We start from the raw sequence: 18,401 nt of genomic DNA on the forward strand, positions 1-18,401 counted from the left end.
AATGTAATCACACAGGCGCACCAGCATCATTCCTGACAGCAAAGATTTCCTTCAACAATCTGATTGGACAAAACAGGCGCTTCACATAGAAAATAAACACAGATCTGACTGACAGCACGGTCTTGACAGTTAAAAAGCATGTGTGAAACTGCCAACAGCTTCTGATTCATCAGTGTGAGCGACACACAGGCATGAAGCAGCAACACCAGCAACTTTACGAGAGGCTAATTGTGAGAAAGCGAACACAGTGGAGGTCAGGTGGGCTCTGATTGGCTCCACACACACACACACACACACACACACACACACACACACACACACACACACACACACACACACACACACACACAGGCAGAAGGTCTGTGTGGAGTTACAGCTGCCTCCCGGGAGACCGCCACACAGCTAAACGCGTTTAGAAAAGCAGTCTTATGTAAGAATCCACTGTGGAGCCAATACACCAGGGAGAGAACGATGGAGAGGATGAGGACGAGCAAAAAAAAAAAAAAAAAAAAAAAAAAAACCAGAAAGGAAAAAAGGGGGTGGAAGAAGAGGGAGAAGGAAGAGGGACTGGAACATCCTCTGCATACAAATAAAGCAGGAGAATGAGGGTCAACTTCATCCACCTCTCCCTTCCTCTCAGCGTTCTGTTTTTGGTTCTACTGCACCTCATTAACGTCTACAAAATTACACACATGCACTCTTTCATCACGTATATTGACTGTTTACACATTTATACAGGTCCTAATTCTAAATCTGTCCCCGTCTGAATCAGCCTGCCAGAGATCCACTCAAGAGAAAGATGGGAAGAAGAGCATTATGTAAGCACACATAAAACTGGTTCGTACTTTCTTTCTTCACATCTCAATTCCAGTATTTGGCTGAAAGGGTTCTTGCATCTGTTTTTGAGCAGGATATATAGTAAATAAAGTCATTTGGATGATTGTTTGGGGTCTGTTTATTAGTTTAAATGATACTAGTTTTGCCTTCAGATGCACATTAGAAGTGAAATTTGCTCTGATTTCGGATAATTTTTAAAGTTGTTTTTTTCCCCCAGGTCGACCAATTTGTAGGTTTTTGATGATTTACTGCTGTTAAATGAGCTCAACTACGCAGTGTAGCTGAACCTGTGGAGCTTCATTACAAGTTTAAATTAAGCAACGGCCACATTGTCTACTTTGGTTTCAGTTCAGCTTCTACCTGAGCTGCTGGATGAGGTCCTCTCCCTCCTTGATGACGTTGACGGTGACCTGCAGCGTCGTTTGCTGCTGCTGGCCGAAGCGCTTGATGAGATCCTGGACGGCCTCCACCGACTCGGCGTACACGTCGTCCAGCAGCTCCTTCTGGAGCTCCTCCAGCCACGTCCACAGCTACAGGAGGAGGAGAGGTGTCAGCTTTGTTCCGTGGAGTTACATCACAGAGTGTTCTGCTTGTGTGAAGTCTCACTCTATTAATATTCAAAAACTTCATACATGTCGGTCGGTGTAAAGCTCACACTGGACTGCTGGACCGCTTTGGCCCCACAAACACACAGTGAGCACACAGCAGTGTACAAAAGCTGATCATCAACACTTTCAGAGGACAGTTATGAAGTTTGAGTCCCTCACCTACAACTTAATGGCGAACTAAAAACCTGACCCTGAACTATTCTCTGGTAAAGAGTGCAGACTGGACGAAAATCCTCAGTTGGAAAAATGTATATCATCAACCTAATTTGATTAAAAACAAAATATACGCATTTCATCTGCTAATTATCTCCCTCTTGCTCAGAGAGCTCTGTGAAAGCTCTCATCCACACAGCCCACCATCCACTTCAGCATTACGTCACCCAGCCTGCCCACCTCTTTGACGTGCGTGTGGAAAGCGACAGACATGTCCAGCAGGACTTTGCGCTGCTCCACGCGGCGAACAAAGTCTTGGATTCTGTCTTCGAGCTGGTGGGCGGCCTGGTAGATCTCCTCTGGGTCGCACTCGCCCGTCTGGGCCAGCTGCTCGGCCGCCTCCAGCAGCTTGTCTGCATTGGTGTACGTATTCTGCGTCGCGAGGCCGGAGAGAAACGAGCAGAGAGGCAAACGGATTAGCTCGAGAAGACAATGTGAAGCGGGCAGAACGTATTTTGAAGACGAGCAGAGAGAGGAAGAGGGACAAAAATGAGAAACAGGATGTGGATAAGACATTTGCACTGATGGAGTCAGAGAGAGCAGAGCTGCTCGGTAGAGGAGGGAAACGGAGACAGAGAGTGGGTGAAGGTGAGAGAAAGAGGAAGAGAAAGATGCAGAAATAAACAGAAACAAATGGCTATAATAAAGTGGCATGGCAAAAGGTTGATATGACTGTTTTCTGGTTAAAGCTGATTAAAGCTGATGGAAGATTCAACACTTGTGCAGATTTTTAGATGAGATGGAGGAAGTATTCTGATTTTATTACTTAGGGGTGAGAATTTAAGGAGCATTCCTGCAATATGAAAACACTCCATTACAATCAAAAGTCCTGCAATTAAATTACCTGTTAGTTTTATAGGATTATGTATCCCATTATAGGTTTATTATTACTGATAATAATCTGTTAATATTATTGATAGTGGTGAAGCTGGTCGAAGTGGATAAGAAACGTCAGATTTCCATCAATATTTCCACGTCATTTTCCACCTTTTGAGGTTTGACTCTTTTAATGACATCATCTGATTGCACCCTCCTCATCTGCTTTTTAATGGCACATGAGTGTAGAACTAGCTCCACCACAGTACATTGTGTATTTGGATTATTGGTACCTGTCATTGTCAGTTATTTCTTTGTATATTCCAGTAATAATAAATTGTTATTTATGTCATATCTGCCCTGTTCAGTTTGTTAACAACGCTTAAACAACAAACCGAAAAGTCATTCTTATTTAAATGTTCAATGCCAATAACTGACCCCTCTTCTTCATAAGGAGTATCATTAAATTATGGCTTTACTACTACTATTATGACTTTTAATACAATACTGCCATAAAATAAACCAAATTTGGATGTTAAATCATTAATGTCAATTGTGTATTGTAAAAGCCCTACTCATTAAGTTTGTTAAACAGCAATATCTATCTTACATTACCAAACTTGAGCTGATAAGTTTCAGCTGATTATTTTAGCTAACATTAGTGAACCCCAAGTTCCTGCTCATTTCTTAGAGGAGTGTGCTGATTTTCTTTCTCTTGTCTCAGTTTAAAAATGAAATGACTCGTCAATAAATGCAATAAGAAAAACACCACCTCACTGCAGATGTTCCAGCTGTGATTAAAAGAATTCCCACCGCACAGGGTCTGCTATTTTAACATCCCTTTAAACAGTCATAGATTATAGAGAGGAAGCGAGCTACCTGTGCCACTTCCTCAAAGTCTTCGTGGCGTTTCTGTAGAGCTCGGGCTCGATGCAGGGACTTTCCCACACCTGTGTGTTTGCTGAGGAAGGCCTCACCGTGGTTTTCTATCCAGTCCAAAACCTGCGAAGAGACACCATAGACACACCAAGTCAGACAGACCACGGGAAACAGGGGACCACCAGGGGGCGCTCTGAGGCGGTAGCAGTGCTGAGAGTGTGGATGATAATTAAAACTGTGTGTTTGAGCGAAGGAAGAACACTGCGAGGCGTTGCACTGAGCCTTTCTCCACGCACTCCCCTCCCTGCACTTTGTCCTTCATGGCATGAACAGATGAACAGCATCTGCACAGACATATGCCCCACTTCAGTTGCCATAGCAACAGTTGCCATGTCAACAAGCCCAGGAATGCCCATGATATTTTTTGGACAGTGTGCATACTGGACCGTTTGATTACGGCACGCTCGATGTTCTTGTTTTCAAGCCTTTATTCTGCTGAGAGCTGATGTTCCAATCAGCTGCAGCGTGTGATGAGTGAACACTCAAAGTTCCAGCAGCCTGCTCAAGGACGTCTCGATAGGACACATGACAAAGCTGTGATCCGACCCTCTATTAAGCGTCCTTCTTTCCAGTAGGCTAACCCGGTACTTTCAAATTACTCTCCGACTCTCTTATGTTATACCTGAAAAACCTGGCAATTACATTTAGTCCTGAGACTACAAAGTGTTAAAACAAATCATGTGAACAAAAACAGAGTTAACTGTAAATGTGTACCTGTTGGACGTCCTGTTGAAAGACGCAGAGCTGAAGGCGCTGGTGCAGCCGCACTTTGCGGTGCTGCCAGATGTTCTCTAGCTGTCTCTGGTGATGCAGCACCTCGTGGATGATGTCCAGGACGTGGTGCACCGCCTTGGAGTAGTTTGCTGACGCTGTGAGTGAATCAGCACTGCCTGGGGTCAAAGGTCGCTGCAGCTTGTCCAGCAGAGCTTTACCATCTTGGCTCACCTGAAGAAAGAAAATCAGCCACCATGTTATTTTATTATCATTTATGACAGTGATGAATAGACACGATACATACATGCATAAATATGCATCATATCTGACTCAAACTAGAAATATAAACATCATCCAAACAGCAACAGCGAGCAAACTGTATGCCTGGAAAAACCCACACTTTTATGTCATATTTACAAACCTAAAAAGAGAAATGATGTGCAGCAGAAGAGGAATCAGTGACACACAATAGGAAGTTATTCTTTTCAGTGTACAGCAGTAATTGCTTAATAAATTGTCAGTGTGAAGTTTTAATTTAGTGTTAAATGAAATTTGTAGCACACAGCTGTGTTAGAGGGTGGCTGGAAAAAGGTTTTATTTTGAAATGTGATGCTACCATTAGGGGGCATTTTTCAGAAAATAATTAAAAAATCTTAAGTTGCCACGGTTACTGTAAGTGAATTACACACACGTCTATTTGAGTCTTATGCGTGCTGTTACAACATTTCCCCACTGTGGGATTAATAAATAAATCTGAGTCTAAGTTACCTCGGAGTAGGCAGCAGTGATGTGTTCGTACAGGCCTTGATGATGGTGGATGGCATCCTCAAGGTCCTGCAGCTCGGAGGGCAGATCCACCTCGCCGCAAGCTTTACACCACGAGTCCACATTACTCATGTACTGCAGGGGAAGGAGCACACATTTCACATGAGGCGTGGGGTGAGACAGCGGTGCTTTGTACATCTCTGTGCGGCTCCCAGGAGTCACATTTTCAGTCAGACATATTACAAGAGCACATACAAGGAATTGCCCGGGGGGCCTTTTCCTGACCATCACTGGACTTAAACACGCAGAAATGTCTTTGCTTATGGTTATGAGCACTCTTCAGACTGTTTCTGAGCTGTTCACAGGCCTGTGGTGACTTCCTAGGACGTGTTGCACCCCCTTTGAGAGGAATGGAGAGCAAAAAAAAAACGGAATAACTGGCCTCCAAGAAATATTCAGAAAGTAATCAAAGCAGAACAAAGAAATAAAAAAAATAAAAAAAAGCTTCTCTGTATGTGTGGAGGGGGAAAAAAAAGGTTGGGGTGAAACCTCTGGGAAAAAAAAAGCCTGCTTCTATTTCAACATGAAAGGCTGCTCTGATGACGGCAATATTCCAGGTCGGAAAAGTCCACCCATGTTGGGATTCGGCTCGTGTGCCTTCTTTCAGGCCATGAATCATTCCACTAATGAACACAGATAGAAATAACAGCAGATAATAAATACTACACTTACCTTCTGCATATCTTTATGTAAATAATGTTAATGAAACGCATATGTTGGGCTTTATAGATTTAATGAAGTCCAATGGGTATTTTACAACCCACAGAGAGTGTGTGCATGTGTGTTCATTTGCGTCCATTAGGGATCAGCTGGTTCCAACCGCAAATTAACCTGAGTTCTCCTGAATCCAACAGCCATAAACTTACAGGAATTATTAGTTCGACTCACCTGGTCACATTTCTGGTGGAAGCTGGCCGACATCTCCAACAGCGTACTGCGTTCATCCAGCGCGGCAGCAAACGCCTTCCACTCCTGTTCCAACTGGCCTGAGATCTGCTTGATCTGCTGTGAGGCGTAGTGACCCGACTCCAGCAGCCGGTTTCCCACCGACATGATTCGGTTGATGTTCACGTAAACATTCTGGGACACAGAGAGGGGTTGTTGGTAAATTGTGTGAGAATGAAATCCAAAAGAAGAATGTGGGGAAATAAAAATTAGACAAAGGCTCAAAGAAAATGGCGCCTGAAGATTTAAGTAAAAGAGGAGAGTGAGGTGAAGGTTATCGGTCTGTTGCCATTAGCCATGTTTATATAAATCAGTTTAAAAGCCCCAACAGAATGAAATGCTCCATATTAACACCTCCATCAGAATAAACAGGCCCAAACTGAACAAAATATTAACTGGGTGCTGGAGGGTCATTTAAACCATTTTATAAAACTATCAAAAGAAAAACTGTACCATGTAAACGATGAAACTGATTACATCTTGGCTGCATGTTTTTTCTCTGTCTTGACATAAACGCGTGAAGATGTACTTTTCTCCCTTCACTTCCAAAACTGCCAGCTATCATGCTGAACTGAAACACAGCTGAGAGGTTTTTTTTTATATAACCTCTTAAAGATCTGAACAATATTGAACACCTAACAAGCTGTTGCTTCATTTTTTCCCCCCCCACGTACCTTCTGTGAAGACCAGCCCCTATTTTGCCTCTGATTGGCTCTGATCTTGATATTCTTAACCCCCAACTCAACCGTCAACCCGCCGTGATGTCACCTATTGGTTTGTGAACTGCTGTTTTGAAGCCTCAAGTTTGGCATTTTGACTGCAGCCATCTTGGTATTTTGGAGTCATATTTGGACAAACTGGGGAGGAGCAAGGGGCGGATCTTGCGAGTACCAGAGGACACTTTGCCCCGCCCACCTTTACCTGTAACCCAGGCCTGTCAATCTAAACAGACATGCTACCCAATATATCTCTCTTCGAGACCTAATATCTAATTAATTATGGAATCATTTTCAGACGAACCACCAGAACAATGATCAGCTACTGACACTATAATGACTTGCAGAAAAAATTTATTGACTTTGTATTTCATTAGAGAAGCTGATGTTTTTTGAATGGGAGTCTATGGAGCCATTGTTTTTTTTTGGGAGCCAGCTCCTAGTGACCGTCAGTGGTTTTGCACTTTAAGGCACTTCAACATTGGCTTCACTTTTCAGACCTGCAGACTACATCCACTTCTGTATAAATGTGCACCAACCATCTCGCATATCTAACAACAAAGGCAACGACTACTAGCCAATCAGAGGCAGAGTGGGGCGGGTCTTTACAGACACTTTTCTGCAAGTCACTCAGCTTTTCCGATTAAATGCATCTGCAGATGTAAACAAATCCCATCATATGTAAACAATTGACCAAAATCTTAAACTATAATGAAGAGAATATGTGCATGTAACCACAGCTACTGTTTCTCATCCATGAGCAGCATCTCGAGCGACGAGATTGATCCCTCCTCTCAACAGTTTCATAATAGTTATGTAAGGCTGCCTGTGGATAGAGAATAGGATTACTTAATACCTGGTTGTGTTGCTACAAACACGCAGAAAATGTGCAGAGAAGCTCAGGCTGCTCAAAACAAACACTAAAACACAGCGCTAGAGGTTGACGCTCAGTGCAATAACCATATGATTATCGTTGCAGGGCATGGACTCAAGTCCAAGTGGGCGGAAAAAACATTACCCCTTGCTGGGAACCAGTGTGTGTGTGTGTGTGTGTGTGTGTGTGTGTGTGTGTGTGTGTGTGTGTGTGTGTGTGCGTGTGTGTGCGCGTGTGTGTGCGTGTCTTACCATGCAGTTCATAGCGAAGTGGTTGTGCTGGGTTTGCAGCTCTACGGCGTGGGGGTGGTTGTTGCCAATCTCTGTGTAGCCTGCCAGGAACAAACCCTTGTTGTGCATGATCCAGTCAAACATCTGAGGCACGAGCATGTCAGAACAGACACAGGACAAAAACAACCCCAAAAAATGAAAATGTTAGTCAGCCAAATGAAAACATACACAAAAACACAAGGTACAGGCTCATCGCTAACTTTTACAGATCATTGCAGGAGCAGGTCCTAACAAACAGCTGGGACGTATCCGTGTGGGTAAACCTGAGTGTTTGTGCGCTGCCGCAGTGTTCACACAGTTGTCATCTTTCCAGGCCAGAATACAGAGAAATGGACTGCCTCTATTAAGAGTATCCTCTCAGGCTCTCCTAGGGAACAACTCCTGGCCTATGGTGTCCTAGCAACAAGATCCTACTACTGCAGTGTATCCAAGACTGCAGCTCTCTCTGTTGCTGCAACCTGCCATTTTCTTCCACTCACTCAAACATGGATCTCTGAATTTCTCTCCTCTATTTTGTGCCGCAGCTGTCTTCACCTGAGCTGTCTGGGTGGCAGTCGGATGAGGTGGCCGAGTACCTGCAGCAGCTACCCTCAATCTTCCTGCCTCTTATCCTGGGGATGTAGCTGCTTAGTTTTTATGTCCCATTTTATGCGTGAAATAAAGTTTAAGGCACCATTTAAGGGCTAAAATAAAAAAAGATAGCAGTTCATGAAGTTTCCACAAACAGCATCAATCAATGCCTTTCAATGGGTCTAATTAGGTTTTTGTACATATTGGCAGCTGTCTGCCCTACAGTGCTCACCAGCTGTGTGTATAGATTACCACTACATCACTGCCCTCGCACTGTACGCCACCCCGGCTTCCCACCGTCCACCGACCTTCTCTGCGTCCTGTTCGAACAGGCGGAGCTGGAAGCACTGATCCAGCTGGAGCTTGCGGACGTGCCAGGCCTGGTGGAGGTGCTGTCGGGTGGAGTGCAGCTTGTCCAGCAGCTGGGTGATCCGGGGCACCAGGCCCTGGGTGTCGGCGTTGCACACCCCGCCGCCGCTGCTGCCGCTGCCGCTGCTCACGCCGCTGCTGCTGCCGTTGCGGTTGGAGAAGGACTCGCTGCTCTGAATGCGCTGAAGCAGCCTGGAAATAGATTTAACGGGAGCGTTAATGTCAAGGTTGCTGTACTCAGATTTGTGATTTAAGAGAGGTTTGGCATTTTACACCATGTAAAATATGCGACATGAAAAAAAGCTTGATTTGACATCACATAAAAGAAGATACAATAAATAAGAAATTCCACTCTTAATGTGCAGGGATTGGATAACTACTCTAAAAATAGATCTTATTCATGTTTAAATTCAAGGCAAACAGGAAGTCTATGAAGTATTATGTTGACATAAATTACATTTGTGGGGACCAGAAGCCTGTACTACAGAGCAGGTTTAACATGTTCAGGATATCTTTCCGTTATCTGGCTTAACTAAACCTAACAAACTCGATTACATTAAGCGGTCACATAAAGCTGGTTAACAACTCCCAAAATCAACTCAGTTTTTCCCAATAAAACTATGAGCACGCTCATATAAAAGGGGCGGGGTTTGCAGATTATGACCAATCACAAACATGGACATGCAGTAGAGTGGTATATTTTACGGTGTATTACATAAACGAAGAGCAAACTATATAAAGAACTTTAACACATAATCCAGGCAAAAAGCAGCACAGCTGCCACGTGCAGAAAGGACAGCTGGCAAAATATATAAATAAATAAAAATATATAAACCACAGATTGTGTGATTGTGTAAGATAAAAGGCTGATAATATCACTGCCCTATCATTAGGGCTAGAGTACATCTGACTATAATTGTGTGTGTGTTCCATTAAATGATTGTGTTGCTGAGATGTATTCTTATGGTGTTCATGGTGTCTTTTTTAGCCTTATCCTCTCAACTGCAGCCCTGAAGGGGTTAAACGGACTGAAAACAAGAAATAAAAACGGAATTTGAAGCAGTAGGTAGGCTTAGTTCCATATCTTATAAGCACAAGTTTCAGACTTCAGTGCTTTTATCAGTCTATATTGTAGGATGATATTGTTTACTAAAACAAAGAAATGAAATCCATGGCTAACATAAAAATCAGGGAAACCGAAAAGGTGTCTGAGCATCGAGCTCCAGGGGATCTTCTACGAATAGTGATGCCATTTTCAAAGAGAATTGATTGATCATTTGGTGGTGCTTTCATATGTTGTAATCTGTTATCTCCAACCTAACCTGCTCTGGAGAAGGTTTGGGTTGCTATATTGGTTACCATGGCCATGTATCCCAATAAAGAAGTGAACCAGCTTTGAAAACATCCAGTTAAACCTGAAGTTATCTTAATAACTGCAAATCCTGCTTCGTAGTACATGCCTCTGTTTGTCTTTTGTTGTTGTTGTTTTTGTTATTAGATACAAGTATTTTAACTGTATTTCCAAATATTTACACTACAATGTTTTGTATTTTTTAATGTGAATGCATTCTGTTTTCCTTGAATTATCCCCTTGACATAATGATTTTTTTTTTTTTCAAAGAACTGAATAAAGATTTTAACCTTCAGTTGAAACTCAGTTCACATCAGCTTCTAATAAGAGCATCATAATAATAAGGATTATTTACACACAAGACCACAACAGCCATGCAGAAGGTTGCATGTGCAGTTTTCACGACAATATGGACAAAGAAAAGCCAAAGGGAATAAAGACCTTCGCCCTTTGATTGATTCATTATTTGAACAACACAGAAAAGCTGAAACAGCAGTTTTTTTTGTTTTTTTTTACCTCTGTCCCTCAGTGTCCAGCTCCTCTATAGGAGCTTTTATGACTTTCTTCTTCAGCGTGGCGTGTTCCTCTATCATCCGCCTGGCTCCTTCCAGGTCCTGCGGAAAGTCTTTCCTTGACACGGTTTCCTGCATCTCCTCTAGTCGAGCCAACATCTGGGTGGCGTGACCCGAGAACTCCTCAAATGCCACACGCACCTGCACAAAAACACAAACAAGATGCCACCCGAGCAAGATGCGATGAATCCCTCTCCCAATCCCTACCAGAACCCTGCATGTTGCATTCGGATGTCACTGAGGATTTTCGGGCTCTTGAGATAGATGTAAAGATCAGAGAGAGTTTTGACTTGACAGCGTGGTGATGGGCCGGTCTCACCTCTATCCACTCTTCATGGTTGTAGTCCAGGCTGCCGTCAAAGTCCGCCGTCAGCTGGGACGGGTCCACGACTTTCGTCAGGCCTTCTAGTGACACCATGGTGGTCTAGTGGAGGAAAGAAAGCCGTGAGCGAAACAAGGAATAAGGGAGGCTTAGTTGGATGACAGACACTAATCTCTCCTCCTGTTGTTCGTGTTTCCTTCAGGTGCTGCTGAAAAGGTTGATACTTAGAAAAGACATGACAAACCTCTGGTTCCCAAAAAATGACAACATTTTTTAAAAATTCCAACAAAATTGCAGAAACGTGGCTCTGTAATTAATAACTTAAGCACATTTTATCCTCCTCAGCCTGTTAATTCAGCACTGCAGCTTCATGATACCACAAACATGTTAAAAAAAAAGCACTTTTTACACAACCCGCTGTTTTACCTGCAACCAAACAGCTCCTTCACACACGTGTCGTCCCTTCTAATCTCAGACTTGAACACTTAAAAGCCTGCCACAAGCATCTCTTTGATCACCTCTCGTCGTCCTTTCACTTTGGAGAGCAAGTCAAATTCAAATCCTCTCGCTGCACAACAACTGCATCTTACAGTATCAATTTCAGAGCTACACGGAGGAAGCGTCTCCCTGTTTGGTTTCAGTGCCTCAGTGTTTCTGCTAAGCCACCTCCGCACACACACCCCCACACACATGGCCAGCAATGGATGGAGACCGAGCGGGAGCTTGATGGACTTTTGTGTAGGCCAAACAATGCAGAGATGCACCGTTGTCCTTGGGTAAAAAAGCACAATGGCTCTCACCTGGGGGGAAATACTGATAACTGTTATGTTCGCTTTTGTTGTTCAAGTTAATTGATTTGTACTTTGTTGAATGGTGACACAGAGAGAGAGAGAGAGAGAGGGGGGGGGGGGGGGGGGGGGGGGCGATCAGGTCCGTTTGGGTGGTGTGATTTATCAACAATCAGAATCAGGGTTGCGCTCTGCTCTGCTCTCCGTCTCGCTGCTTCCTTTTCTTTGAACTTGACGCGAAGGGGAGGGGAGAGAAACATGTCGTATCTACCTCTGCTTTTCACTACTCCGAGTGAGGAGAAAATCCTTGATACAGACCCACCTGCTACAGACACAATTTACAAGCTGGACACACACGTTCATGTCCACTGTAGTCCTAGCAACAAACCTGTGTCAAATTTACCTGAAATCTGTAATAATAAAACCCCCAAGCTTTAGAAATGTCATTAAAATGTACAGTGTAGGATCGTGTAGTGACACATGACGACAGGAACACATACAGATACGCATGCAGTGAATGCAGTCGATGCCCATGTGGCTCGGCAGGGAAGGCTTGTGGATAATTGTAGCCTGCCCTGGGGCTATTCTTCCTATCAAATAATCAATGTGATGTCGTCAGACTACAATGGACCTGTCTGTCTGTGTGTGTGTGTGTGTGTGTGTGTGTGTGTGTGTGTGTGTGTGTGTGTGTGTGTGTGTGTGTGTATGTGCGTGCGTGCGTGCGCACGCGCGCGCAAGTGAGCAATCAAAGCAATTTCCACAGAAGCTAAAGGGGAAAAAATGCCACTCAGCATCAGAAGCAGACTGAACAGGAATCCAGGCACACACTGTTCAAAATAAAAACAGACTCTACCTATATAACAGTGCATGAGCTCATACCAACCCCTGTTACACTGCTACAAGCGAAGATCTGATCATTATGATAGGAAGCGGGGATGTTTAAAGACAGATCAAACAGGAGAGGCGGGAAAACTGTTGTCTCGTCGCCATTGCAGCGCATTTACTAAACAGGCTGCGAATCAGACGAAGGCATCTATAATGAGGCCAAGTTCAGTCTTCTGTACGAGCAGTAGTGAGCACACGCTGCTGCGCGTTTTGGTGTCCGATTAGAAGAACAAAACAGACCGGGTGTAAAATTAAGCCTGTTCTTGTGAAGATGTGATTAAATTAGCTGTGAAAACTGCGTTCTGACGCTGTATCTGCTGCGTGCTGTTTTTTGTTTGAATGTGATGACATTTGTTCCTCTGCTAGATAGACGGCTGGTTGGATGGAGGCAGCGGGGAGGGGAAAATAATGAAATGTGCTGACAATGAGCAGCTCAGGATTTTTTTGGGGGGGGAGAGAGGGGGGGGGGGGTACAGCGGTTGTTATCACAGCTCAGCTCAGCTGCGGAGGATAGTGGACTTTTTTCTACCTTCATAACACATTAATTCCATTCTAAATATAGAATTCTCTTTTAATGCTGTAATGGCTTTTAAAAATAGTGTCCCAATATTTCAAGGTACTTCATATTCATCACAAAACACTGAAAAATAACTTTGAGACAAAACAACTGAAACAGAGCAAGTGTTATAGTTTTAACTGTCTGCATAAATCGAACAGTCTGCCTTCAAATATTCAGCATAAACTAACATATTACTGATGTTTTGCAGCCAAACACTTCCACACCACTGCAGTTGCTCCTTTTTTAGGATCTAACTCCTCCACCATGGAGCCGCATTCAGCCATAATTTATTGTTGCCGTGTTTCTTATGTAACAACGAACATCAGAGTTACACTATCTAACAGTATGATGGCATTAAGTCAATAAATCACAATATTGTCATTATAACAATATGATTTTTTTTTTTTGTAAATCATATTAAAAATGATACTGATATTATTGTGAAAGATACACTATGGCACACCTATTTTTAACTAGGCAGCATATAATTGCATAATAAAACTTATACGGTTTTCAATTTGACAGGTGAGATGATACGTTATCAATACGTTTACATGTATTTTCCTTTAGCTTTCTGGAGCGTTTAGGTGCTCAGTTGACACATTGAGGAGTAGGTTATGGGAGTAGTTAAAAACTATACATTTTCACATAATTTTTTGACTATTATCATAACAGTTATTCAAAAATACACACAAAAAATATAATCACAAAACATTGTTAAAACAAGGCTACAATTTTCTCATTCTCCCATAATCAACACTCAAAATAGTTTTTTTCTGTTCATTTGTCTCAGATGCTGTGAAAAAACACCTAAGTGTTATAATGGTCGAGAAAACCCTGAATGTGCTGCTGTCCTGTGTGTTAATCTCCATCCATTAATCTATACCCACTTTATCCTGAACAGAGTCACCACGGGAGGGGAGGGACGGGCGGGGGGGTAACTCAGCTGACTTTGGGCAAAGACAGGTCGCCAGTCCATCGCAGGGCAGAAAGACAGACAGAAACAGACAACTATTCACGGTCCCATTCCCACCTACAGGCAATTTAGGATCAACAATCAACCTGACATGCATGTGTTTGGACGGTGGGAGGAAGCTGCAGCAGCCGCAGAAAACCCACGCAGGCACAGGGAGAACATGCAAACTCCTAGGCTTATAACTGTTGCTTCTATCATTCAAAAGATTAAAAGTCCTCTTTGCAACTTTTATATTTTACTGAGATGATGGTAAAATAATCAGTTTCAGCCTTAAATGCACCTCTGAGCAGCAGAGTATGTGATTGTTGTTTTTTTTTTATCTCATCCTACCTCGAATTCGAACTTCGAGCTGCCGAAGTTGGTCCTCTGCTTCTGCCAGAAGTTGTCTGGTTTGATGATGAGGGCGACGTGGATGCAGGACGGGAAGGACTCCTGCAGGATCTTCAGCAGAGGCTTGATGCTGTCCCACTTAGAGCCGCGCATGTCAACAATGACCGTGAAGCCATGTTTACACACCTCCTCGCTGGGATGGAGAGGGATGGAGGTCGGCGGAAGTGGGCGGAATTAAAGAGGCGGGAGAGAGGAGGAGGGAGGGGCCGAGAGAGAGTCAGATTGGAGGGAGTATAATCCAGAGGGAGAGAGGAGACAGATGACAGGCGTGGGAAAGGATGAGAGAGGGATGATGGGGAGAGAGAGAGAGAGAGAGAGAGAGAGAGAGAGAGAGAAAAGAAGAGGGAGATGAAAAACAGGAAAAAGAGATAAAAAAGAAAGACAATCAAAACAAACAGTGAGATGACGCATTTGCTGTACTGTGAGAAGCCTACGCAGCAAACACACATCCTCCACACACCCACATACCGACACACACACACACCCACATACCGACACACACACACACCCACATACCAACACACACACACACACACCCACACACAGAAACCTGCGACGAATGAGTCACAAATGTGTGCATAAATATACACATCAGCACATTTGTGCATCAGCAGCCTCTCTCCCCTGTGGAGCTCTGTTCTGGTCAACATTAGGGTCGCGCACACACACACCTAAATCACCTAAAACTACAATGATCTAAGATATTACAAGAAATACAATTTGTCTTCATGATTTAAGGAGTGAAATCTTGTGTTGCTCATTCTGTATCTGTCTATTTGAACCTATATTGTACTTGTTTACGTCAAAAACTTCAAACATTCCTGCCTCTTTTCTGACATGTTATTTTAACATCCTTCTGTTAATGCACCTCCCAATATCTCCATCCTGCTCCAAACCTCCCTCTCTCACTAACAGCCTGTCAGTAGACGGCTGTTGTGCAGCAGTGTGCAGATGTTGCCTTTCCCAAAATAGAACACTTCTGGTCACCAAAACAACGCCACACAGTTCAGAGGGATTATAAAGACATGCAAAATATGACACGATGACAGCAAGGTTCCCAATGCCCAAAAGACTTTTTTTTTTTTTTTTTTTAAAGTAAAGAAGGTTCATTTACAGCGTGATTTTTAAACTTGCACACACATACATATAAAGTAGTGACTGAGAGCAGACAGAGAGGAAGGATGGTTAGAGACGGATGGAGGGGGGAGGAGGAGGAGGAGGAGGAGGGTGCCGGGTTTAAAGGAAGCAGGAGAGATGTTTTACCTGGGAGGTGAGGAGCTGCTCGCCCACAGTAACTGCTGCTGCTGCTGCTGCACTGCCTCGGCTACTGCGACACTTTGTTTTGCTTTCATACACACACTTGCTCGCTCGCTCCCTCGCTCACTCACACACACCTCCTCACACATGCGCTCTCCATCTCTGTCAGCTTTAATCTCCCCTCCCTCTCCTCCTCCTCCTCCTCCTCCTCCTCTCCCACCGCTCTCCTCTGCCTTCTCTCTGTTGATACCACTTGGTTTGTTTTCTGTTATACCCCCTCCCTCTCCCTCTCCTCCCCCCTCTTGTATTTTAGCATCTCACCACATCTTTGTCGCTGATATTCTGGCAGCCGAGAAGCTGCAGCGAGCTAACTGGTCTTGAATTATTACTCTCTCTGTGGCTATCTCGCCCCTCACATACTCATCTCAGCCCTCTCACGTGCGTCCTTATAGGGCCTCATCCACTTGCTGTAGATGTTTGTTTTGAGGCACTGCTTCTCCTTTAAAACTAAAGAAAACACACACACACACACACACACACACACACACACACACACACACACACACACGCACGCCACAGAGCAAAGGTAATGACTGCGTTACCTGGGGATGCCGGCGAGGTACGCGATCAGTCTCCTTAGGTCGTCCGTTCGTATTCTGTCGTGGTTGCTGCGTGATGGGAACGTTAACACCGGACCGCCACGTCTGTCTCTGCCACCTGTGGCGACACACACACACACACACACACACACACACACATTAGAGTGAGAACATGTCTACATTTGTGTTGTGTGATGTAATGCACAAACCTGCCATTGATATCTGCAGTTCACAATGCTGTTTTAAACAGTGAATGAGGGAGAGAGAAATTACCTGAGGATTATATTTGGGCCTTTAAATCTGCAGAAATCTGACTGCAGGACAACAGTCATCACGGTAGAAAGTTAGCTAATCCATTAAATGAGATGCTCAGCCGGCTAAATCAAACAGCCTTGGTGAGAGATGGAACTCACGGAAGCGTTAAGAGACCATGAAACACAACATTTTAGAAAGGTAACAGGAAAAATTCTGTCTGAATTCAAAAAGAAAGAACTTCCTAATTAATTAAAATACAACAGTCCACACGAGGAGCTTTCCTGTATGTTTTGTCTGTCTGTATATTTGAGCTGAAAATTAAGTGTATCTGCCCACAAATGGCTAACAGCCATGCTGCAGGCTGTATGAGGCTGCACCGAGGCGCAGCAGTGCTTGGAGCTAAATGTTCGTGCTAGCTGATAATAAGCAAGTATAGCATTTTTCATTTCAGCCTCTTAGCTTCACATGTTTGCATGCTAAATTTTGCTAATTAGCAGTGAACACAAAGCACAGCTGAGGATTGAAAACTGAAATTATGACCAGATGGTGGCGCTAGAAGAAAAATTAAAGGATCCCACACAGTTAATACAATTCTTCCTGACAGGAACGTAAATGTCTGTACCAAAGACCAGAAGATCACCAAAGCTAATACGGTTCATCTCATGTTGTTCTATATTCAGTCTGGACTGAAGAACCACGCAACAGACTGAAACTATATAAGCTAGCATCCGCCAGACTGTTGCTTACAGGCTCACTTTTCTTCAGTGTGACCCCGGAAACCCCGTTTTCATTGAGGTTCGCTCTGCCACTCTGAAGGACGGACCAATCAGTGACCAGTGCTGGTGGTCAAGTGCGATAACGTTGAAGTCTGGAAGCATATTTTTCTAAATGTAGTCAAGGCCTGTCAATCAAACCGACATAACCCCAAAACACATCTTTTTGAGGCCTGTTTTCAATTTAATGAGGGGATTACTTTGAGACGGACAGCTAGAAAACTATTAAGGACTTTAGTTAACAACACCAAAATAATTAATAATACGAGTCAATAGAGCCTGAAGGCATTTTGGAGCCAACCTCTAACCTGGTGGTATTGCAGCTTAAGGCACTTCTGCATCTGCCTTATTTTTCAGACCCAGAAGCTACGTCCACTTTTATATACAGTCTATGATCCAGACTCATAAACTCATGCAGTGAATTGGGGTCTGGTAACACCAGGCTAGAGATGTGCTGCCAACTTGCCTAAAAAACATTCATATAAATCAAATTATTCAACCATTTGCTCTTTCCAAACACATTCCTATTGAATGCCTGGTATATTACTCAGGAACTATGCATAACTTGTGTATGTTTACAGTGTCTCTGCCTTCTAGAGCCTGGTAGCCTGAATCCAACCTTTTAAATATTATTTTGCCTTTCTATGTAGTAGTTGGGTAACATTTGGGACTCATGAGGCTGAATTGTGAATATGTTGTAGTGTAATAATATTTTGCTCTTCGTCTTGCAGAGGCAAAGAGCTGCTTCACTCACGTGGGAACTCGTAAACACAGGCTGACTGTGCTCAGCCCACAAATTAGTGAGTTCAGTCGGGTTGCTGTGCGCCTGTAGGCTCGACCCGGCTGCTCAGAGGAGAAAATCAAACGCTCACGTGGCAACAGGCAAACATGAGAGGGGGCAAACATGGCCGATTTATTAAGGGGCCGGATTCGGGATAATAGGCTTAGCTCATTTACC

General features: G+C 43.7%; 1 protein-coding gene across 7 annotated transcripts in view; it reads right to left on the reverse strand.

Moving 5' to 3' along the window:
* Positions 1-18,401, reverse strand: part of LOC138214353 (triple functional domain protein) — an 83,444-nt gene that overhangs the window by 29,232 nt on the left and 35,811 nt on the right. For 6 of the 7 annotated variants that reach the window (XM_069175919.1, XM_069175914.1, XM_069175916.1 and 3 more), the window contains exons 4-15: positions 16,419-16,533; positions 14,500-14,692; positions 10,959-11,063; positions 10,584-10,780; positions 8,656-8,908; positions 7,739-7,861; positions 5,841-6,032; positions 4,896-5,027; positions 4,128-4,358; positions 3,354-3,476; positions 1,839-2,030; positions 1,198-1,367 (exon numbers count right to left, since the gene is read on the reverse strand). In XM_069175919.1, the coding sequence (XP_069032020.1) occupies positions 1,198-1,367; positions 1,839-2,030; positions 3,354-3,476; positions 4,128-4,358; positions 4,896-5,027; positions 5,841-6,032; positions 7,739-7,861; positions 8,656-8,908; positions 10,584-10,780; positions 10,959-11,063; positions 14,500-14,692; positions 16,419-16,533 (2,026 nt within the window). Of the gene's footprint in view, positions 1-1,197; positions 1,368-1,838; positions 2,031-3,353; positions 3,477-4,127; positions 4,359-4,895; positions 5,028-5,840; positions 6,033-7,738; positions 7,862-8,655; positions 8,909-10,583; positions 10,781-10,958; positions 11,064-14,499; positions 14,693-15,822; positions 16,076-16,418; positions 16,534-18,401 lie in introns of those variants that run through there. The other variant, XM_069175918.1, reaches the window with a different exon arrangement.

The sequence above is a fragment of the Embiotoca jacksoni genome, unplaced genomic scaffold, assembly GCF_022577435.1.
Source record: "Embiotoca jacksoni isolate LCO1_2020_lvr unplaced genomic scaffold, fEmbJac1.0.p SCAF_7, whole genome shotgun sequence".
NCBI classification, from domain to species: domain Eukaryota; kingdom Metazoa; phylum Chordata; class Actinopteri; family Embiotocidae; genus Embiotoca; species Embiotoca jacksoni.